We start from the raw sequence: 23,613 nt of genomic DNA, 5'->3' as shown, positions 1-23,613 counted from the left end.
TGAGCAGGGGATTTTTGTAAGGTCAAACTCCAGGTCTTTAACCCTTTTCCAATTAAAATGTGGGCTAAATTAGCAAGTTTATTACCCATAAATGTATTATACTACATGAAAATATTGTCTGAGCATTAGATATCTTCGTACAAGTGCTATGTAGTGAGGGTATCAACTATTAATGTTTAACCTGCTTTTATCATTCAACCATATAGGCTACTCACTGTCAACTCTGTATCACAGATTGTTTTTATTTACCCTGCCTGGTCCAACCCAGAAGGATAAAGTCACTTCATGTTTGATGTCATATTACCGCCTTTTTGTTTTTCTGTTGCAGTGGGCAACTATTAACATTTGTGTGTGTTGTATTTATACGTTTTAATTGTTACTTTTTCTGACCTAAATGATTATGCGTCGTTATAACTCCTTTTTTGTGTGGAAGTTTTGACACCCACATTATGTCATAGGTACGCAACAACATGTCTGGGAAGGGCGGCAGTTCATTGCTAGGTGGTGTAACGTCATGACGTGTATGTCTCACACTTGCAAACTGAAGGAGAATGACCTGGATCCCCAGCTTAGAAACGGTTCGTATCAAAACAGTGAGATTGAAGCCAAAAAAACATCAAAGTCCTCCTTTTTCTTAGGCTTGCACATTTCAAGAAAGGACACCCGGCGCTTTATTATACGAAGCTGCTCTACAGCTAGCGTTAATGTTACTTTGGAAACTCGAGGACAGTTAACGTAACATTAGCTAGCTCGCGAGCAAGCTAACGTGATATATCCCTACTGTACAGTTGGCTAATGCAAGCTAACAGCGCGGGCTAACTAGCTAGCGAAAGGTAACATTAAACTGCATAGCACAGTTGGGCAGTTACCAGCTTTTGCATCAGGGTTATCAGGCAGGATATTCGTAATTGCCAAGCTGCCCATTGAAGAACAAGACATATTAGAAGGTAAGAATATGATGTTTAATACGTAAATTAGCTGAGCTGTGTTTTTAGAGTACATACGATCAGATTAGCTAATATGGCTAACTGTCTAACGTTATTGGCTATCTATATTCTGGAACGTCATGTTTCAGAAACCTAGACTTGCTTGTTCTCAGGCTAGCACTAGCCAGCTAACCCTTAATTTTAATATTTGTCAAAGTTCTCAAGGCAATTTGAAAGCTAGATGTCGATTGGCACTGAATATTCACTTTAGCACCATCTAGTTAGCTAGTTGACTAACATTAAATATGGCTGTAAATTCAGAAAGCATAATGTATTTTGTTAACTTGGCTAAGGTTAGCTAACGCTAGCTGGCAAGGTTTTATGTCAGTAACTACACTAACGTTAGTGATCTTGGTCTGATGGTCTGCTGAATGGAATCATTGTGTGGATAGCTTTCTTTCAAGTTGAGTAGCTAACTTAGCTGAAACAAACTTCCAACAACAACTAGTTAGCTAGCTAGCAAGACAAAAGTTAAGTAAAACAAGACGATATCGTTTTCGATGTGCATGTGCGACCCAAGTACGTTCGGTATTCGAGTACGACGTGCATATATATTAGCTTGTGACGCTAGCTCCCAGTAAGATAGTTTTAGCTAACTGTTCGCTATGAAGCTTGTTTTCTCTGACTATTTTGGTTACTTAACAGTTAGCTATGCTAGCTCGATAGTTTCAAAGTTTAACCTTACAATAACGTTAGTTTGCTTGGAGTATTCATTAATTGTTTGCAATGTTGTAATAAGGTTAGCTTCTAGCGAGCCAAATCGTAACTCGCATGTTCGGATTTGCAAACATTGGCAGGCCTAACAGTTAAGCTATCGTTTTGACATCAGAGTGCACCGGTGGACACACTTGCAGTTCATAGCAAATAAGTGGAAGTTACCGTATGAATTCATGAGATGATTTTGTGCTAACTGACATTAGATGTTGTAAGAGCTCACAGTTATCTAGTTAGTTTATTTTTATAAATGTTGATTAGTATATTTGCATGCAGTTTTACTCGTTACGCTGGTGGCAAGGCATGTAACGTTAATGTTACATGCCATTTCCTATCCGTTCTTGTCGATATCCATAGCTAAATTAACGTTACAGTTCGTATGTGAAATTAATGCAATTAAACAGTGTAACGTGAGCCAATTTATCTGGTTGAAACGATATTGCTCGGATTAAGAATACTACTAAAATTATTAGCTAGTGTCTGTTGTACTTGTCCTTTTGTTAGTTAACTTTCCGCATAATACACATTATTGCGTCAAACGCTTGTTTCACCATTTACAACTGCCTAACGTTACCTTTTCCACCGCTGTTGCAACAGTGGTTTTACATTTCTAGCGATAAAAGTGTACATCAGGCTACTGTACTCGCTTGTATTGTGCGTAGTCATACAGGCTATTGTCGACGCGCCTGGCACCGCCAAATAAAATATTAACTAGACATCGTTATCAGCAAGATATTTGGAAGTTGGTATGCGTGAAGTGTCAGACTGGTCCTGTACAGTGTGTGGCGATTCATGGTTGTCGAGTCGTTTGTTGATAAAACGTTAATCCTAATGGATTCTGGGAGGTACATTTATTTCTTGTTCTATCTTCACAGAAACTCAGTGGATCTGGATTATTTTGTGATTACCTTGAATCTCCATTTATATATATTTTGAGTGCTATGTGCCTGACTGTCTTAGTACCTGCCAGACCTGGGTCAAATACATAAATGTTTTGGATTCAAATACTTTTTTTTTTAGTGATACTACTATCCTTAGATCATTTGGTAGTTGCCTCTGACACCACCTGCTGAAGACCCAGAGTAGACTATCTTTGAGTAAAGAGCTCAAATCGTCCACACGGATTTGTATTTTACTAGGAGAAAGAAAATGCGAGAAAAAAGTGACAGTAAGTGTCAGAATTAGTTTCTGTAATTAGTAATAATTTTACACATAGACTAGTAAATTAAGATTCGTTTTTAGATTAAGATTTGTACTTATTGATAAGAATATAATATTAATAATATTGATAATATTCTTCGTAGTTCTTCAAGTTTTTATTCCCGTAAATAGTGTAGTGTGGATGCCTACTATAGTATACTAGTAGGACGAGCCCAAATTGCTACCTGCAAGTTTAACATTTAATTGAAGGGAAAACCCACACTAAAGCTGGCTAGCCTGTTCTGATCAATACAAACAGCAACATTGCTATTCTGTAACAATAGCTACAAGTCTCATGTTAAACAAAAGGATACCCACACTAAAGCTGGCTGGCTGACCTGTTCTAATCAGGTCAACGCCTTTAATACCAGCATGAAGTTCTGATATAAGTTTTTTCTGTAGCTACATGGTTCATGCGTCATATTCACTAACAGCCTCTTGTGTTTTCTCTTCCTTTAATGAAGTTCATGAAAGTAGTAGCATCCATATTTATGCGTTTGCAACATTTATTTCAGCCCAAACTGTCACTCACAGGAAAATGTTTTCCATAAAATACGCTTGAATCTGCAGTACCCTGATGAAGACTTCAAGTCAAAACTTTGGTTAAAGAAGTTTTATTGTGCGGTGTTCCTGTCTTCTTTTCCATAAAATACCAACCATAACATAATTCTGGAGTATAATAAAACTGCTAAAGCATTCAGTTTTCTCCCCGTCAACAAACACAGGAAACACAGCTTCGAATAGCCGTGAAGATGTGAACCAGGTGCCGGCCACAGGCTTGCACTGGTTTTGTGTTCGCAGGAGTACATCGCTTTGACTGTGTGTGTGTGTGTGTGTGTGTGTGTGTGAGATGGCAGAAGGGGCATGGTGGAGTTTTAGTGCCCTGGGTTAAATAGAAGTGTCGTTTATCTCCAGGATACTTCCTTGTCTTTCGCTCCCTGAGTACACGACTCGGTCATAAAACCGAAGCAGAGTGACCGGTGCGGGGACATTCCAGCCGGCCTGGTTCACGTCCACAGCTGGAGAGGGAGGAGGAGAGAGAAAAGAGGGGAAGTGAATGGGAGAAGGAGAAGTTGAGAGAGAGAGAGAGAGAGAGAGAGAGAGGTGGCAGGGGGAGGGACAGAGTGGAACGGGCAGCGATGGATCGGGAGAGGGAAACAAGCAAAGGAGGGGTAGGGGTTGGGGGAGGAGGCAGCCACGTTCGGGGCTTGCACACGGGGGGTGCGGGATGGGGGGTGTTAGAGACTAGCACTGCAGTGCAGTAGAGAGGTTTCTCTGTCTCTCTCGTCTTCCTCTCCGTCTGTCTCTCTCGTCTGCCAGTGGAGAGAGGGAGAATGAGGGACCCACCGTCTCCCCGCTCGGACGGCAATGGGCTAGAGGCTGCGGCTTTACGGTAGGTGGAGAGGGAGGGAGTCGCCAGATAGCAGGCTTTAAAGGCACGTGCACCGGGGCCCGGTTGAACGAGAAACACTTTCGACACACCAAGGACCCAACAGCTGGGTTCCGGCTGGGAGATCTCCGATTACATTGGGTAGCCTAGGCTTTTTCACAGAGCTGCGTGAAACAAGACTCATTTCAGAGACAATGTTGTGTAATTTCTGTGTTGCGTCATGCAGGTACTTTTTCCCGACTGTAGTCGGGACTTCAGTACCGGTGGCATTAAATGAGAAATGGCTGTCAAGTTAAGAGTTGTTTGACAGCTATAAGATGTGTCACGATTAGAATTCCAAGATTTTTTATGCTTCCAAGATTTTTTACAATTTTTTAAAAAACTAGGTTTTTAGGAGCTCTGGTGGTAAGCAACTTTGCTTTCCTTCTGTTGTTTTCTTCTTTCTTGTTTTTCTGCCTCCATCTGACATCATTGCCTGGATGCGCTGACATTTGGCACATTTACAGTGTCGGCCATAGCCTGTAATCTCAAGCAGGTCCAAGGCCACCTTGTTTTTATTCAAATGTCGGTGACGTTCAATTGTTATTCTCACATTTGCTAAACAAGGCTGTCGTGCTGGAAAATTCCATACTGTCCATCTGCAAAACCCAATAATCCTAAGGTATTTATTGATGCCAAGAATTTCTAGCCGGAATGCTGAAACTTGACCATGAAGTGGTTTATAATGTGACCACGACGTGAACCAATCAACATTGAGATTGAGCCGTGAACCATTGTGAAAAATAGTTTTTGACAAGTTAGTGAACTTCAAAATGTTCAAAAAAAATGTTTTCATTTGTTATCAGTAAGCTTTGCAGCATGAAATAGTTTCTGATATTTCACCTGGCCTCTCATTACATTACATTACATTACATTACATTATTGGCATTTGGCAGGCGCTCTTATCCAGAGCGACGTACAGTTGATTAGACTAAGCAGGAGACAATCCTCCCCTGGAGCAATGCAGGGTTAAGGGCCTTGCTCAAGGGCCCAACGGCTGTGCGGATCTTATTGTGACTACACCGGGATTAGAACCACCGACCGGGTGTCCCGGTCCTTTACCTTAACCACTACGCTACAGGCTGCCTTCTCAGAGCTGATAATTTTAGTATAGCATTACCTATGCCAGTCTTGCCAAGAAGTGGCTATATTTCTTGCTATAAATCCCAGGTAAGCAGCTAGTTGGCTAGCAAGCATTGTTCGACTGAAATCATGTCCATTTCTATTAATAAGGCATTGGTGGCGAAATAAATGAAATATTCATTTAAAATCTCTCAACAGTAACGGTGTTTGTTTTTGAACACACGCCTGAAGCCTCACTTCTCCCTATTCCTCCAGCAGGCGTCGGGACGGGCCATATCGGAGCTGGTCGAGCGCTGTCGCCCCTGTGCACGAAGGCGCTACGGCGAAGGAGGGTTTGATCCCCGTTCCTTTCCTGAGAACACGGCCCGGCCGCCAGGGAGCGCGCCATGGCCTCTGTGTTGGTCGTTGATAGCGGGGGATCGGTGGTGGAGTACATCTGTGCCGCAGAGGACCCACAGCAAGTAAGGGGCAGAGAGCACGGATGGCACTCTGGTTTTGATCTGACAGGATGCTTTAACCGTTTAAGGTGTAAGGTGTAGCAAATCTGTCGCAACTGTGTGATTAGAATGCGCTTGCTTAACATTCTAATGCTGATGCCTCAATCTACTGGTAAAGCAATGGAGTTTTGAGAACACTAACTAGAATAAAAAAATACTAATAATAAATAAAATAAAAAAACATACTAAGAATACTACTTTTCAATGTGTTAACAGCTAGTGGTAGCTTTCATCAAATTATTTTCAATGATTTTGAAGTGTTTTGTACACTGTTTTTATGCACCAGACACCTCATGTGTATACACTCTGGGCGCCTGGCTGTTTTAAACGAAGCACCTTGCATCCCTATGTCATTCTTTTCTCTGCTGCCCAATCACATGAAAATAAAGGCAGGCCTTGCTCCTGCCATTAGCTTACGCTATAAGCAATGTTGGTGGTTATAGTTTCTGTCCACCCGGAGTTGTACAGGTCTTCCGTGACAGAAAAAAGCAGTTATGGCCACAAATTGATGCCATGATCAATGAGGAATGGTAAGTTATTTTCGGTGAAATTAGTTAGCAAGTTCAGACGCTAGCCAAGTGATTGACAGGTGGGGAGTGCAGCCGCCTAGCAACAACAGAGAAGATGCCTCCAGTGCCTTAGGTTAAGGTCAGAGGAAAGAACTGGGGAAGGGAATGCAAGTGTTAACTACACTCTTTTTCCACCAATGAAATTCAGTCCACAGCTTTCAAAACATCCCCAGCAAAATCCTTCTTTTGGCCTCTGATTGGCTGGCAAAAAATGCGCTACTGCGTTCCTGGACAATCGCTGCAGTTTTCCCGTAATTGGCGCCGTCATTGCACTCCCCGCTTTCCCATTTCCTCAGGAAGTGAGCAAGACGGCGTACATTGGAATGCCGGAGAACTTGGGAGCGCCCAGGAATTTCAGCCTTTGTGGGAGCTTTTGCTTATCTTTGTAAAAATGATTTCCTTTGCAGCTGCATTCCTGATATGATACAACCTATGCTTCAATTGGAAATTTGCTTTACGAAAGCTTTTGGAAGCATTTGAAAATCCAGTCACTTCAGATGGTGAAGGCAAAGAAAAAGCCGCTTCTGAAACTGGAGTGTTTCAACTGCTCAATGTAGCTGCCAGCTGAGGACCTGTGAGGCATCTGTTTCTCAAACTCTGATGTACTTGTCCTCTTGCACAGTTGTGCATCTGGGCCTTCCGCTCCCTTTTTCTGTCCTGGTTAGATCCAGTTTGCTCTCTTCTGTCAAGACAGTAGTACACACCTTTGTGTTAAATCTTCATTTTTTGGGAGAATCTCACTTATGGACTAGCCTTCATATATCAAAACCACAATTGACTGTTGTGTTTCTTGAGAAACCTGCTTCTTTTTGGCCATTTTTAAACCAACATTTAATTTGAGAAATGCCAGTCTACTAGTTAGTGAAGCAGCTGAAAAAAAGATTTTAAGCCTGAATAAACAGGACAGGTTGTTTTCATCTGTGCTTAATATAATGGGAGTGGTTTCTCTTGTACTAGATTTGCACATTAGCATGATTACTTCAGGATGGGGTAGCACAGTGTGTTTATACTAGAGTAATGGTTGCTGAAAATGGGGCATCTTAAGTTGTGCTTTATATTTTGAGTATAAGTGCGCCTTCTTACTATGCCAATATGTCAATATTTCATAATATTTACTCACAGTAGCTTGGTCTACATCACTAGGGACATTTTAAGTTTCATTAGTTTTTACTGGAATTTGATTTACAATAATAATTGCCTCAGCTGTCTGCGAGTGGGGCTTGTTTGGAGCTCTGTGGGTGAGAGTCGCAGTGGGTGTGGTGTATTAGTCGATGGTTCTAATCCCGGTGTAGCCACAATAAGATCCGCACAGCCGTTGGGCCCTTGAGCAAGGCCCTTAACCCTGCATTGCTCCAGGGGAGGATTGTCTCCTGCTTAGTCTAATCAACTGTACGTCGCTCTGGATAAGAGCGTCTGCCAAATGCCAATAATGTATTGTAAATGGTAAATGGTTGGTATTTATACAGCACCTTCACCCAAAGCTCTTTACAATTGATGCTTCTCATTCACCAATTCATACACATGCTCGCACACCAACGGCGATTGGCTGCCATGCGAGGCACCAACCAGCTCGTCAGGAGCATTTGGGGTTTAGGTGTCTTGCTCAGGGACACTTCAACACACCTCAGGGCAGGATTGAACCGGCAGACGACGGCTCTTACTGCCTGAGCCAATGTGGTATTGTGCTTGATGTGTGATTGGTGGCGTGCTCTCACTGCAGGAGGAGGTACAAGTGGAGGAGGAGTACCCGGCAGTAATTGTGGAGCCCGTGCCTACCACTGAGGTAGAGCAATGCTACGCTGCCCAGGTGCTGGTCTATGATGATGAGACCTACCTGATGCAGGGCGTTGCAGAGGAACAGGAAGTGGAGACTGAGGTCATTGAGACAGGTATGGCTTCTTCGTCCTCTTATTTGTTTAGAGGTATCATTGTTGTGTACTAGGTGCTCTTATAGCCAACTTGTACTTGTAGACATACTGGGTAAATGAATGGCCTTTCTACTTAGTTCATATACAATTATGCAGCACACCTCAATTAGTTGCATTTCAGTGCATCCCAGTGAACCCCCTGTAGTTTTAGTTACATTTTCCGCCATGTTCCAAAAAAAGAGAAGAAATCTGAGACCATGAATAGAAAACGTCAAAGCAGAGATTGGCTTGGATTATGTCAACACTGGACATTAAAATTCCTATTAAAAGCAAGATTTATTTTAGTCTCAGATGTAGTTTTAGAAGTCACTAATCCCAAACTGAATACTGTCATAAAAGTCTTGAGTTAAGGACAAATGATGATTGGTGTATTCTAAAAAAGGAAGTGAAAATTAAATGAATTTGTTTGCTTTGGTTATCAGGTCCTGTTTTGCTGCACATAAACGGCAGCACTGTTGTTTGAGCTTTGTACAGTTGGCATAAATGCTGTGAGCACCAAGAATGCAATTTTCATACCAATCACATGAGCATGTTTCCGATGCAGCTATTAATATCTATGATGCAACAGTATGTTGAGCTCAGCTTTCTTGGCCAAAATGCTGACCGCATCAAGAATAATTTTTTTCATCCTGATCACGCTGGCAGGTTTCCCAGCATAACTGAGAGAACAGAAAATGTGTTTTAAAAAATACAAATAAATAAGAGATGTTATTTATATGTACCTGATACAATAGGCTTTTTTTAACCAAATAGTCTACCGTAACACTTACCTATTCTTCAGTTCAGATCCTGTACTCACATTTGTTTTAAACATTAAAAAAAGAAAAAAAAGAATAAAAATTGCTTGTGTAGTGCAATTATCTTAACAATAATAATAATAATAATAATAATAATAATATTACCAGCTCCTGTACTAATAATAATATCACCGACTATGTCACAGATAACAGTTCTGATAACACTTGTAGCTGTAGGCATTCTTAGAAACAGGCTCTTACCTTCATCCAACATAGTACAGCAGATTTTTATACCATTATGGTATTTTCTCATGGGGGAGGAAACTTATTTCCTTGCAGTTTTTGGGTGAGGTTTTGTAAATGTTTACTGAGAAGCTGTTTCAGTCCTTTGCACAGCAAAAATATCTATGAATGGCCTTCATCAAGCCAGCCATTTTATTGTTAAAGTCAGGCTGTGTGTCCGATGGATTAGGACTGTAATTATTTGTTAGATTTGAGGAATCTCAAAAATATAAGGTATTCTTGCTTGACCTGAATCAGAAATTACAGTTGCCAATTGGAGTAATCTAGAACTGGGATTCTCCAATTTGGTCCTGGTCGCAGAAACAAACAAGTTCAAAGACAAAAGAACATGGGAACAAGAAAAACCTGCATTGTGTTGGTGTATACACAGCGGTCTCCCCAGGGCTGATCTATAATACTTTTAATAAGCAAGCCTTCCAAATCAGCCCTGTATGTGTCTCCATAAAGTATTTGTTCAAATATTTGTTATAATGGAAATAAGGTATGATTTGACTGACAACATTAAATACTGCAGAAAAAGAAACGCAGAACATTGAACAAATTTGAACATACATTGGTATCACTGACAAAACAAATTATTCAAATTTCACAGCAAAAGGGGCATGTGAATGGAAGGTCTAGAGAGAACAGCACATCACTAAAAGATCACTATTGACACATTTATTTTTAAATGGGAGTAAAATAACGGTAAGTGATAAATAACTCAATTATGTTTTTGGGTTCTGTTACTGTAGTCTTTGTATTGTATTGCTGCTTCAGGCATGTGAAAAAGCTGCTTTAGCTTATAAGGGTATACAGTCCCCTCAAAAAGTATTTGAACAGTGTAGCCAATTCCTTGGTTTTTGCAATACACTGAATAAATTTGGGGTTGAGACAAGAGTATGGTATTTACACCTACATGAGTTAAACTATTTAGAACATAACACCATTGGTATCAGACCACCCAATTTTTAGATTAGCAAAAGCATTGGAACAGAGTGTATTTAAGTCAGTGAAAGTAAATAACACTTAATAACTTGCTTGCAATAACTGCATCAAGCCTGTGACCCACTGAAATCTCCAAACTGCCCATTTCACTTACTTGTCTCAAGAGGGTCCTCTTCAGGAGGTGAAATGCATGCTTAATTGTGTTAAGGTCTGGTGATCGACTTGGCCAGTCTAAAACCATCCACTTTTTCTCCCTTATGAAGTCCTTTGTTGTGTTGTCAATGTGTTTTGGGTCATTATCTTGCTGCATGAAGTACCTCCCAATTAGTTTGGATGCATTTATCTGTAAGTTGGCAGACAGAATGTTGTAATAGACTTCTGAATTCATCTTGCTGCTACCATCATGAGTTACATGATCAATAAAGATTAATGAGCCCACTCCAGAAGCAGCCATGCAAGCCCAAGCCATGACACCTCCACCGTGCTTCACAGATGAGCTCATTTTGTATCATGAGCAGATTCCTTCTTTCTCCACACTTTGGCCTGTACATCACTTTGGTGGAGGTTAACCTTGGTCTCATCAGTCCATAAAACGTTCCAGAAATTTTGTGGCTCATCTCTGTACTACTTTCCTAATTGTAATCTCGCCTTCCGATTCTCGTCAGTGGTTTCTTTCTTTAGGACATTTGTTGTTGTATAAGCTATCCCCAATGCCTGTGGAATGGCTCTGATCGATTTCCCCTCTTTTCTAAATGGCTTTCTTTTCTGGTTTATCTTTTCTAACACAAACGTCTTCATGGGCAAAACCCAAGGCTAGACGAGTAGACATTCAGAACTATTTAATGTTTAACCAATCAATCTAACAGGACACATCTGGGCAACAGCAAACACCTGTCAGTCACATGTCCCAATACTTTTGCTCACTGAAAAACCGGGTGGTCTGTTACAAAAGGTGATATGTTTAACAAATCTAGATAAAAATACCAGGAAATAAAAGCTGAAATTTGGATCTGTCATATCATGTACATATTTTGACCTCAAAATCAATTGTCTTCAGTGTATAGCAAAATCAAAGGAATTGACCTTCTGTTCCAATACTTCTGAAGGGGACTATCTGTCTTAGCCGATTGTATTAACCCTGAATAACACCATTATATACTGTCGAAATAATAAAACCAAATATTAGGCCTAGTATTGCAGCATTGCATTACAATAACTAGTAGAAAGCTTTTGTATAATGTATTTATTTTGGTCCAAAAGCTCACTACACCAAAAACTGTAGTAAGCTGGAAAACATACTGATTTTATCAAATAATAAAGGCAGGTCTTTAAGGAAGGGCTGAAGTATACTGGTGCTTCCGGAATGGATCATATTCATTTCCAAAGCAGAGCTCTCATATTTCAAAGAGGAACCACAATTCAGGCACTGAGACTGAACTGGATCATACGCATGTGAAGAGTTGAATGTATTAGCATTTGGACCTGAGCTGAATGGATTATGAAATTGACACTGGATATGGAAATGGAGCAGTCCGTGCTGTTGATGTCATCACTCAAGTGATGAAATATCTTGTTGAAACTGCTCTGAGATTAACTTCACTAGTAATTCTTAACATTGGAGCTGGAAATATTCCTTGAGGAATTATATTTATTATTTTTGAAAATGATCCACACAGAGCGTTTGTGTGGTGGCAGCATTTGGACGGCACTATATTGCAGCATTTTATTTGATGATGGGATTGTAATTCCCATATTAAATAACTTTGTACACCCTTCTTGCGATCTGTAACAATCAATTAAAAGATGTCCGATTGTTTCTTTTACCTGGCAATTTGGCATTCTGGAGCATGATTTGAATAGCGCTGTGCTATACATTTGTGGGTTATTGCTGTTTTTTTATGGTATTTGTTCTACTTATAATAATGAAAAAATGGTAAATTGTAAATTCATGTGGTGTGCTTCAGATTTAACACATAACTGTTACCTTTTTATTTTGGGGTCAACATCATGTACCTACAAAAGATGGAGCTGGTGACCTACTGTAATGGAGATAGGGCAAGGCAAAGTCATGGCATCATGCTAATTTATGCAATCTTTTTTTAGCTCATACATCCCAGATTAACAATCTGAGACTAGTGTAAATTCGGTTCCAGGGGTTTCTTACAAGGCCAAATCGGCATGTGAAATCTCAGTAAGATCTGTGACATTTACATGGACTTACCCATTCGTCTTGTGGTGATTAATTTGTGTATACCGCATCATGCTATGTGTGGTCTCGCTGCAGAGCACATATCAAACGTGAACATCTTTGACATCCAGACTTCCCTACATGGTGTCCGGCAGTTCTCACAGTACCCACTTGTTTCATGGTGATTTCGTCAATGGGTTTGATGGATGTAAACAAAGTACGATTCCTTCTCTGTGTGGTGTTGACGTTCAAGAGGGACATCTAGTGGTTAGCTTGTGGAACTACTTTGAAACAACTGAGTAGAAGTTGACACCTGGTTGAGACTCATTGTAATGATGTGCATCTGACACACTATTTGTACATCTGTCAATGTAAGCTGCGAATGTTACATTACTTACTGCTCTTCAGCTTCTGTGTTCATATTCTCTTCTGCACAACATTTTTGTAATGCATGATTATCCGAGTTACTGTTGCCTTCATCTCAGCTTGAACTAGTCTGGCCTGTTATTATCAAGCCATTTTTGCCCACAGACCTTCCTCAAATAGTGAACAGTTCATTCTCGAATAAACTACCTTGTCTATAAAACCAAGTTTTACCATTATAGCTTGTGCTCGGATTGGCAGCCACTGGATCTCGTTAATTTGTCTACTTATGTCATGAAAATCGATGGAAGCAGCATTAAAACGTTTACTGTTGACCTGACTTCAGCATTTTAGCTTGGCCATGCATTTCGGGTGGATATCGTAAACTAAAGATTTGGCAGATTTAGTGACTCACAGATTGCAGGTATTGGGAGAAGCAGTGAGTGACCAAAATGCGTGTCCAAAGAGGAAGGGGTTCTCGCAATCAGCCTGTTTATATTACTCGTGGAAACGGTTGGTTTTAATTTATTTGACATGATGAAACACTTCTCTTGGAGTTATTTGTAATTCATCATAGGAAGCTGGGATAGACAATTGCAGCCATAACCGTCGTCCCGAAGAGTATAACAAGCATTGCATGTGAAGTCATGCCTAATAATTATAATGAAAAAAAAACGGCTTACTGCATTTCCTTAAATCAGCAGCTCTCAACTAGTTGTTAAAATTTCGTCTGTAGGTCTTCCCCGGAGAGCGTCTTCCTTCTGAATGACGCTGCTAGTGACTGCCGGTAAACTAGCACGCGGCTGCCGAGCAGAATGCTTTAAAATCAGTCTTATGTCTTGCATAAATAGCACTGTAAAATGGGAACGTGTGAGAATAATTGTATTAAAACATATCGTCAGAATACATAGCATACAAAGGAATCACTGCGATTGCCTTACACTTATCGGTGATTTACACACACAAAGAAACACGATAGCGAAACGTGTAGCTAGAAAGAAAAGCGGGCTATAATGTGTTTTTTGTCATCTGTTTTCGCTGTACGATAGGTTGTGTAAAGTTTTGAAAATGTCGGAGTCGCAACTATTTTGATGTGTACCCAGGGCTCCCCTTCCGCATCTGCGCAGTCTAGTGTCATGGCAAGGATTCCCTTTGCTTGTCGCGGAAGGATCACATATCTGAGGTTGGGTGTGTGTTTGACTGAATTTGAAGTGATTTCCTGTGGCTGCGGAGTGATCTAAATTACGCCTCTATGCGTTTCAAGTCAATGTGAATCTGCAGCTGTGAGAACATGGCGACTTCACTGCATGAGGGACCTACTAACCAGCTAGATCTGCTCATCAGAGCCGGTAATGGCTTGCAGTATGATGTGCTTGTTGTGTTCAGTCTGGCTCTTGCCGTCTGCGCGCATTTTGCTTCCCACTGTATCCAGATCGTTCAAGTTGAATAATGCAGGGGAAATCAGGAAGTGATCACCTTAGTTAGCTAGCAACCTGCATGGCGTCCCTCGCTTTCCTGTTTCGAGGGTTGTTAAAGTAACTTAATTTTAGTTGCAAACCATATTTCAGTGTTCGGTGCATTTGTGTCCAGATGTTCCGCGCCACTGTTAGCTAACCAAACTTGCATATGCTTCGCCTGCTGTCTTTATTTTGACGACTGGTGATGCGAGTTGCTGGGGGAAACCAGGAAGTATGCGCGATTGTTGTCTTTCCTACGTCTTTGCCACGCTGTCTGAGTCGGGAAGACGGGCACTTTGAATGTTTTTAGCCGTTTTTGCGATACCATTTTGGTATTTTTTGAAAACGATGAATGCACATTTAAACTATTCGCACTGTTATGTCATTACCACACCTGTTTAAAATATATAATCAGCGGTTCTCCCATTTTGTATGGTTGAATCACACGTTCTGGCAAAATTTGCCAGCTAGCGAGGAGCTGTAAACATGTCGTATCAATGACGTTAGGAGTCTTACTTCCAAGAAAGCGATTTTAGCTATTTTAAAGCGTAGCTAGTTAAATTTCTATTCTCGCACTTAGTTCATTGTCTAGCCCCGTTATTTACTTTGCTATGTTAAATAAGAATTTGTTAGAATAATTGATCTAGTCTAAGCGTTAGTTTGGTTATATTTTCTCTGGGTGAGTACTGAAGCGATTTCGATTATATGGCTCAATTTTTAAACCCATAATGTTATTTCGCTATATTGATTTCCACTTTCCACTAAAATTTTCGTTACCGACCAAACCATATTGATGGCGGAAGCAGCTGCAAGATCTGTGGGAGGAGATTATTTTTGAGCGGCACTTTAGTCTGTCGAATTGACTCACGGGGATGTTCGATCTATTTATTTCAACCAACGAATGAGCATAAAGTCAGCAATGGGGTGGAATAAAATGACCAATGACACTCGGGGGACAGATTGAGTGGCATAAAGCTTTGAGGGCATTTGCGGAGGGAACTGGAGGGAAAATGAAGAGTGTAAACACGGAAGTCAATGGAGACTGCACTACTTTTTGTAGGACCGCAGGAAAATAGTTCCGATTGGCTAGCCACTTTTCTGTGAATTCTCCCTAGTTGCGTAACTTGGTTATGTGATTTAACTATATGGTTATTCTTTTCACGCAAGTTACAAAATGAGTTCAAAACACATGTCTGATGTTTACTTCTGTATCTTCACTTGTTATTATTATTCAAAATATTATTATTATTATTATTTTTTATTTAGAAAACGAAATAGATAATTATGCTTCCTGATATCTGCCAGCGTTATAATTCTCTCACAGGCTTATTTAAAATTCATCTTCAGTAATCTAATTACTACAATGAGTATTACTGGGGCTATCTAAAACACTGCTATTATGCCTAAAAGGCATGCGTCACAAACTACCATAGAAATAAATAACTTCTTAGTCTGAAATGTCAAATTCTGAGGTGCTATTCCATTCAGTATTTGGTTTAAATTATATTCAGAGTAAAGAAAAGTTGTACTCTTAATTTGTATTGTGAAACATTACCCTTGTTTGGCTTCAAGGGCACCAGCTCTGGCTCGCAGCTTTGGCAGAGTTGCATTCTGGGACAGCGGAGGTCTCAGTGACTGTGCTCTGCTCACCTAAAGATATCCACTCAAGCATCTGCCACAGCCAAACATGGGCAGGCAGTGGGTAAACAGTGCAACGGAGGGTAACAGGTGGCACAGGATAAACCCAGAGACTGGAAAGGCAAATCTGCTTCACTCTCGGAGGCTTGTTTTTAAGAAGACTCATATCTCCTTTCGGGGGGCGGGGGTATTACTGTGATATGGGTAGTCCTATAGCTCCTACCCATGTCGATGGGTGCATTTCTTTTATGAAAGGAGGAGGGTCTGCTTGTTGGGGGGGGGGGGGGGATGCATTAAAATATTAGCACATGAAACTTGTTAGACCTCCATTTTCCTTGTTTTCAGTCGGTGTTTAGGATAATATGGTTATTGGACATGGAAATGACAAATGTGTATCTTTCTTCTTTTTTTCATTTAAAATTATTTTAAACATTTTTTAAATTGTGATCATGACATTTGAAATGGTCGTAAAATATTAATGTAATTTTGTAATTAATTTTAATACACTATTTTGTATTAAAACACTTGGTGGGGGCTTTCCACTTGAGTTGAGCTGCTCACTAAGCATGGCAGTGTCCCTGGCTCGCCTTAAGTTAAGCTCTCTAACTTTTATGAACTGCTTCTCTTAGGTCTAGCTGGTCATAGTAATTTGGTGTTAACGTTGTGTATTGATTTTTGATACATATATATTTTTTTACTCTTGGGCTTAAGAATTGTTAATTGCAACATGTATCTGGCAATTCCCAGAGAACCAATTACATCACATAAAACTGACATGGATAAAATTGCTGAACTCTTGGCCAGCATGTGACTAGGCTAGTGACTAAGCTGCATGACTGGGACCCGGAATGTTTGGTGCTTCATGCCATGATAAGGTCTGCACAGCTGTTGGGCCCTTGCGCAAAGCCTGTAACCCCACATTGCTCTGGGGGGGATTGTCCCCTGCTTAGTCTAATCACCTGTAAGTTTGGGTAAAGTAAATGAACGTAATGTAATGGTATAAAGCCAGCGTTTGTTCCTCCCGCAGTGGAAGCGTCAGTCCGCAGCAGCGGGGTCCACTGCTCGGACAAGACCATCGAAGCGGCAGAGGCCCTCCTCCACATGGACTCTCCCACCAGCCTGAGAGGGGACCGCAGCCCAGGTAAATCGAGACTGCATACATTACTTTACATTATATTAGATTACAGGCATTTGTCAGACGTTCTTGAAAAGTGAAACTTTTCTTTCAAGGGTAATTTTTTGAGGGCTGGGTGTCAATTTGACTGACGTTAAAGGAGGTGGGGGAAGCAGAGCTGTTGCCTATGACTCTGCATGGGAGAATACACGCCACTGTGTGACATATCGATTGGAGGGGAATGGAAAATTGAGGCATTTGATCGAAATACACACCTGCTGATGCACAATAACGTCATCTCATAGAAAATTTCCAGAAATTGGATGGAAAAAAAACTTTGGTATGAAAATACTCAAGTATTGTAATTTAATATTTTTTGGAATATATACTTTAAGATGTGTTCATATGGTTATGAAGAATTGGCTAAATTGAGGAAGAAAGTTAATTTTGATTTCTGCATGTCTTTTACATTGAGAGTTACATTGAGAGTGTGTGTATTGTGGACCCCCATTAAAATATGAACGTGCTGATGAATTAAAAAAAGAACAACGGAAAATGTGCGCTTGGTAACATGCATTTGGTAACGTGCGCTTGGTAACTGCGTTCTGCATGCAGAGGCAGAGGCTCCCTGCGGCACCACGCCGGAGTTCATCCATGCCGCCATGCGGCCGGACGTGATGACAGAGACCGTGGTGGAGGTGTCCACGGAGGACAGCGAGCCCATGGAGGTGTGTGCTCTCCTGGAGGCCCCGGAGACCGAGCCGGCCAGGCGGAAGAAAGGTGAGGCACTCTGAGCCTGAGGAGAAGCCCTACAATAAAACCTACAAATGCTAACGGGTTGGACTCCTCCAATGCTTCGGTTCCTGCTCGGTGGTTTTACTGTGGGGAATTTTTGGCACCTGAGCATAAGCACTGGGGTACCTAAATTGGAGCTATTGAATAGGAATTTACGAAATCGTATATCGTCTATGTGGCTCCCTGTAGAGTAATTCGTTCCGTGTGAAGAAATTATAGAATTTAAAAAGTACTTTCCAAAATGGTTTAATTTCACCAGGGGAAATTCATACGTTTGAATGGACTTCAATTAGGAACCAGAGGCTTAATAAACTGCAATATCTCCGCTAACCATTGCGGTCTGCAAGCTTCTTTGGGAATGTCCGCTGGTTGGACTTGGCAAGCATTTTCAAACTTGCTCTGCAAAGGGCATTTAGTCTGCGCAATTTGCTTGGAATTCATTTCAGTTTTGCTTTCAGCTGGACGAAAGCCGAAGATGCATCAGCCAGTAGTTTCAAATGGCTCGCCTGATTTGGGCATGAAGAAGAAGCCAAGAGAAGGCAAGGGTAAGCATTCACCTGCAGGTCAGGAAACCTTTTCATCCACAGACCACAGTGGCTGGTTCATCCAAAAATTCACCATCCAATTTCATGGTTTTACCAGAATTTGATTTTTAGAATAGAACAGGACCTCTGAGTCATTACCTGCCAAATTTGCTGGTAGAGTAGACAAACTTTGCCAGCATTTGGCAGGTGGCTGCTGTTAATTTCCCCACCCTGTTTGTGCTTGTGGCTTGAAAGTACAAATCGCCAGTCTGCATGAGAGCATGAGAGATTTTCTGATGCACCATGCAGGTAACACCACCTACCTGTGGGAGTTCTTGCTGGACCTCCTTCAGGACAAGAACACCTGCCCCAGGTTCATCAAGTGGACGCAAAGGGAGAAGGGCATCTTCAAGCTGGTGGACTCCAAAGCCGTCTCTAAGCTATGGGGCAAGCACAAGAACAAGCCGGACATGAACTATGAGACCATGGGCAGAGCCCTACGGTAATGAACATGCTCATCGCTCATGATTTGTTTATCCATTGTATTATTATTAATAATAATAATTCGATTCAGTTCCATTGTTTTACACAGATACTTGTGATATGTAAGCTGTTTATAGGGTGGCAAGGGGACCTATAGTCCGTTAGGCCACAAGGTCATGCAATTTATTCAGGTGGCCCAGTTTGGTGGCAGTAAGGTCCAAAGTTGAGCCTGATTTATACTTCTTCGTTACGCAGAGCTAACGGCATAGCCTATGCGAGTGGCCGACACTTGTGAGAATTTATGCTTGTGCGGTGGGGTGTCTGCATCGCTCTGCAATTACACTGCCAAAAGCTAGTTTTCTTTGGGCATTATATCCCATAATCCTTTGCGATTAACTATGATTCTTCTGTTAAATTAATGGCGGCAGTGGACAAAGACCTAAAAGAGCTTGTCCGCAAGTGTGAGTACACAACAAGCTCAACATTTTGTTTTTAAGTATAACACACTGAAATAACGTATGTAATGTTTTAAGCCTCTGTGAGCTAGCCAGCTAAATTGCTTGTAATTACGCATCAAGTAATCATGTTACTTTCACTCTGACATCTTTCTGCCTGCAAAGTGCGTCTTAATCGTGTGCTGCGAAGGCACCTCTGAAGTCGCCTTTGAAGGACAGATTACTAATCAGGCAACGAGGCATCACGTCAACTGACTTTAGTTTCGGACACAGCCACAGGCGACTGAAACTGATCAATGGCGAAGCAGCCGAAAATGCGTAATGTGATGCTACCAAGCGGACCAATGACAGTTGTTACGGTCTGCGTCACCGCGACGTGTAGTTACATTACTGGGGAGGTGCACATCAGGCTATGCCGTAGGCTTTTCGTAGATTCAACACAGAAATATAAATCAGGCTTTAGTGGGCATTGTAGATAAACTTTATTGAATTTGTCTGTTGTATATTTGATACCTTAAGGTTTAAAACCACTCTTCAGACTGATCAATATAGAGCCTTTGTGAATAGACAACACACAAAGTTTGCAACAAAAAAAAAAAGCAACTGACTCAATTTTAGACGGTGCTTAATTTATTAGGAGCCTGATTCACTAATACCTATAGCACGTGCCAAACCTTTTAGCTCACACAAAACTAATAACACAAACAATGATTGGTACCGAACATACCAAGAAATATGACCAACGTCTGTTACTGGTTTTTTATGTGCGAAAAGGTTTTCCATGCACAAAATTATTAAATGAGGTCCTACAGTAAGTGTATTCTTCCCCCAGTCTGGGGGGAAAAACACCAAGCAAAATGCTTTCTCCCTGCAGGTATTATTACCAGAGAGGGATCCTGGCCAAGGTGGAGGGCCAGCGGCTGGTGTACCAGTTCAAAGACATGCCCAAGAACATTGTAGTGATCGACGAGGAAAAGGTGGACCCTGGCAGCGGGGGCCTCGCGGGCGCGGAGAGGCTGTACGAGCGTGTGCCCCCGGCCTCCGGGAAACTCCTGACCACGCCTGAGCTGGCGAAGCCCCCAGGGGTCCTGCGGGGAGCCGTCCGAACCCTGGCCCAGCCCGGCCTCGCCGCCAAGGGGAAGGGCCCCCATCCTGCCACCCGCATAGTGACCGTCACGCCGGTCTCCGACGTCAGCCAATCACACACCCACACCGCCGTTATTCCCACCGCCTCGGGGCCCAGGTAAGGGCTGAATCTGGGATCGCTCGTCAATGTGAAGTATTTGGCATCTCCTCAGTGGCTCCACCCAAATCCAAAGGTTTGGCTTTGGTTGAGAAAATTGAGAAAGTTGAGAATTTAGTAGTGTTTTAATAGGGCCTCAAAACTATAGTATAGCAGTCATTTTGATTGGTTGAAAAGGTATAAGGCCATATGAGTTTACGGTAGTTATGCTTCAGTGCTATAGGGCACTCTTGGGACTCAAAGGGTTAAAGCAATGGAGGTGATGTAATATTGTTGATTGGCACCTGAGACTGTTCCCCCAAATATGTAGCTGTAACATTAGCTTACGCCAAATCTGGGTCTAATGCATTCTTGTTTTGGATTCCAATACTTTTCTTGCCTGGTGTATTGGAACTCTCAAAAAGTGAAAACCCCGCCTTCTGGTCCTATTGGACAAAACTGTTTTGTTTCGCAATTATTTTTCACTTACCATACCATTTTGCTGGAATCCTTGCATTTATTGGTTTCTCAGTTTGGTATTTAAAAAGAGGCGAGAATAGGATCAGAACGTTGAGAAGCCCCAGTAGCGTGCGATAAGCATGACCTTGGGTTGCATGTGAATGAACACATTATCAGTTATGTTTCAAATGAGTACCTACTGTATCATGACAACGATAATTGTATTTTATATGATGAATGTACAATGGAAGACACCTTGTGCTTTCTGTAAAAAAAATGGCGAGTGATTTTATGCTGGTAGTATGCGCTTTGGTGAAATGAACATAATTGAATATAATAATGGAATGTTTTTAGATCCTTTGTTGGCAAATATGCTGTGCCAAATGTTTTCTGAGTTGACTGTAGGGGGGGGGGGGTGTTTGTGTGTGTAGGACAGTGCGGGTTGCCATGCAGGTTCCCGTGGTGATGACGACGTCGCTGGGTCAGAAGATCTCCACCATGGCGGTGCACTCTGCTGCCTCACCCATCCTGTCGGGGGCCCCCGCTGGTGGCGGTGGGGTGGGGGGCCCCAAGGTGGTCATCCAGGCCATCCCCACCATGGTCCCGGCCACGGCGGAGAACGGCGAGAAGATCACCGTCCAGCTGGCCAAGATCATCACCATCCCCGCTGGCCAGCTAGCGCAGTGCCAGCTGCAGGCCAAGCCCGCGTCTGCCATCAACCTGGTGGGGGCGCCACTAGCCGTACGGGCGCTAACGCCCGTGTCGGTGGCTCAAGGGACACACGTGGTGAGGCTGGCAGTGCCCGCCCAGCAGCAGCAGTGCTCCATCATCAAGCTGCCCGAAACCAAGCAGGTCGCGGCCAAGGCTCCCACCGACCCGGCCGAGGCCCCCAGACCAGAGACCGACGGCGTGCCCGTCACAAAAACAGAATCCCCCGAATGCTGAGAGTGGGGCAGCAAGAAACGCATGGAACCCATTCGTTATTTGTGTGTTTTAATTAAGGCTTACGGTCCAGACTGCGACGCTACTGTACGGAAAGTAGCAAGTCGGTTGAACTGATTTGGAAATTTTAGTTCAGCCGCAGTCAGGGACATTTTAAAGTTTGTGAACCTTATTTTTAACATATATCCCATGTTTTTTTACGTGGGAACATTTTGTATGAAAACACAGGAATCAAACGGACGGGAAAAGGGACCAACGGAAATCACTACTTTTTTATCCTGGCACTAAAAGTTCAGAACACTAAGACGTGGTCTCAAGTGGGGTTTGACAGAAGGCGGGCGGGGGGGGGGGGGGGGGGGGGTCAGGACTTTTTAACACTTTGTCATAATGGGATTTTAGCATTTAAAATGCAACCAGCAAATTGTTCGACTATCACTGTGTGCACAAGGCACCCATTCTCGGTGCTCAGTGAAATTGCGGTTTCTCAACAGCACTAGAAAAGGATTAAAAGAAGGGATTTAAAAAGGGATTTTTGTATATATGCTATACAGTTTAAGAAATTTCAAACAAAGTAGCCTTGGATGATTTTTTTTTAAAGAAAAGAAAATTAAGCTAACTCGCTTTTTGTGTAAAGCTGTTTTGACATGTTGTACCAAGCACAGTATTATAGATATAAAGCAACACTTTGTATCATCGTAGAGAGTTCGTCAAGATTTCAGTTCCAGCAGACCATTATTGTCATTTGCCTGTTTCCCACTGTCTTAAGTCTACGGACATTTACGTTTCCTGAAATCTCTTGGCGATTTCAAACAAAAGGCCGTGTTCTGCCCGCATTCTTGCAGCTAGTTATACGCTTTCATAAAATTTTGCAATTTTACTTGTTAAAAGTGGGCGAGAGAAATGTTTGTGTTCAGACTGAACTAGTTTATATATTCAACATTTGAAATGTATTCTATTCTGTTGTACTCTTGTTTCAAAGTGTATTCAAGTAGATTTTACTGAAATATAAAAAAAAACATTTTGTCTTAAGACTTCTTTCCCTGTAGAAAACGTGGCTAAATTGAGAACCAATTATGTGTTCTCTGCTGAAATCACTAGTTTCCTTTACTTAAGGTCATGGAACCAGATATAGAGGGACCAAGACAATTATTTTACCTTTGTAAGACACCTCTTTGGTGCAGCCTTTGGTTTTTGAATTGGGTCATTCTGTGAAAAAGCAACCATTTTAGGTTGACCATTGTCGACTTTAAAGCACCATTACATTATTAAGTACATTATTGGCATTTGGCAGATGCTCTTATCCAGAGCGATGTAGTTGATTAGACTAAGCAGGAGACAATCCTCCCCTGGAGCAGTGCAGGGTTAAGGGCCTTGCTCAAGGGCCCAACGGCTGTGCGGATCTTATTATTAGAACCACCAACCTTGTGTGTCCCAGTCATTTACCTTAATCACTACGCTACAGGCTGCATTAAAGCAGGGAAATCCTGAGATTGTGCACTCTGAGATTATGAACTCTGATTTGCATAATACTGCTCAGAAAAAAAAAGTTCTAAATGAAAAAAATCAAATTGTACCGTCTGACCATTTTCTTCCCCTTTTT

At 41.8% G+C, this 23,613-nt stretch overlaps 1 protein-coding gene across 7 annotated transcripts; it reads left to right on the top strand.

The window, feature by feature from the left end:
- Positions 1 to 472: 472 nt before the first annotated feature.
- Positions 473 to 22,358, top strand: LOC133134955 (ETS-related transcription factor Elf-2-like). Of its 7 annotated transcripts, none has more exons than XM_061251598.1 (9): positions 473 to 578; positions 5,671 to 5,873; positions 8,199 to 8,367; positions 17,047 to 17,160; positions 17,749 to 17,913; positions 18,387 to 18,473; positions 18,762 to 18,954; positions 20,265 to 20,633; positions 21,503 to 22,358. In XM_061251598.1, the coding sequence occupies exons 2-9, from the start codon at positions 5,799 to 5,801 to the stop codon at positions 22,014 to 22,016; spliced, it is 1,686 nt and encodes a 561-aa protein (XP_061107582.1). In that variant the 5' UTR covers positions 473 to 578; positions 5,671 to 5,798; the 3' UTR covers positions 22,017 to 22,358. The 7 variants fall into 7 exon arrangements, with proteins under 7 accessions (XP_061107582.1, XP_061107581.1, XP_061107580.1 ...); XM_061251597.1 differs by having other exon boundaries at positions 474 to 578; positions 5,668 to 5,873; XM_061251596.1 differs by having other exon boundaries at positions 490 to 947.
- The last annotated feature ends 1,255 nt before the right edge of the window (positions 22,359 to 23,613 follow it).

Source organism: Conger conger, chromosome 8, assembly GCF_963514075.1.
Source record: "Conger conger chromosome 8, fConCon1.1, whole genome shotgun sequence".
Taxonomy (NCBI): Eukaryota; Metazoa; Chordata; class Actinopteri; order Anguilliformes; family Congridae; genus Conger; species Conger conger.
This window is presented reverse-complemented; position numbering and strand designations above follow the sequence as displayed.

Coding starts and splice junctions, on each gene's coding strand:
- LOC133134955 (XM_061251598.1), top strand. CDS start 5,799: ATGGCCTCTGTGTTGGTCGTTGATAGCGGGGGATCGGTGGTGGAGTAC. Junction 18,474..18,761: donor GAAGCCAAGAGAAGGCAAGG/GTAAGCATTCAC, acceptor TGCACCATGCAG/GTAACACCACCTACCTGTGG. Junction 18,955..20,264: donor ACCATGGGCAGAGCCCTACG/GTAATGAACATG, acceptor TTCTCCCTGCAG/GTATTATTACCAGAGAGGGA.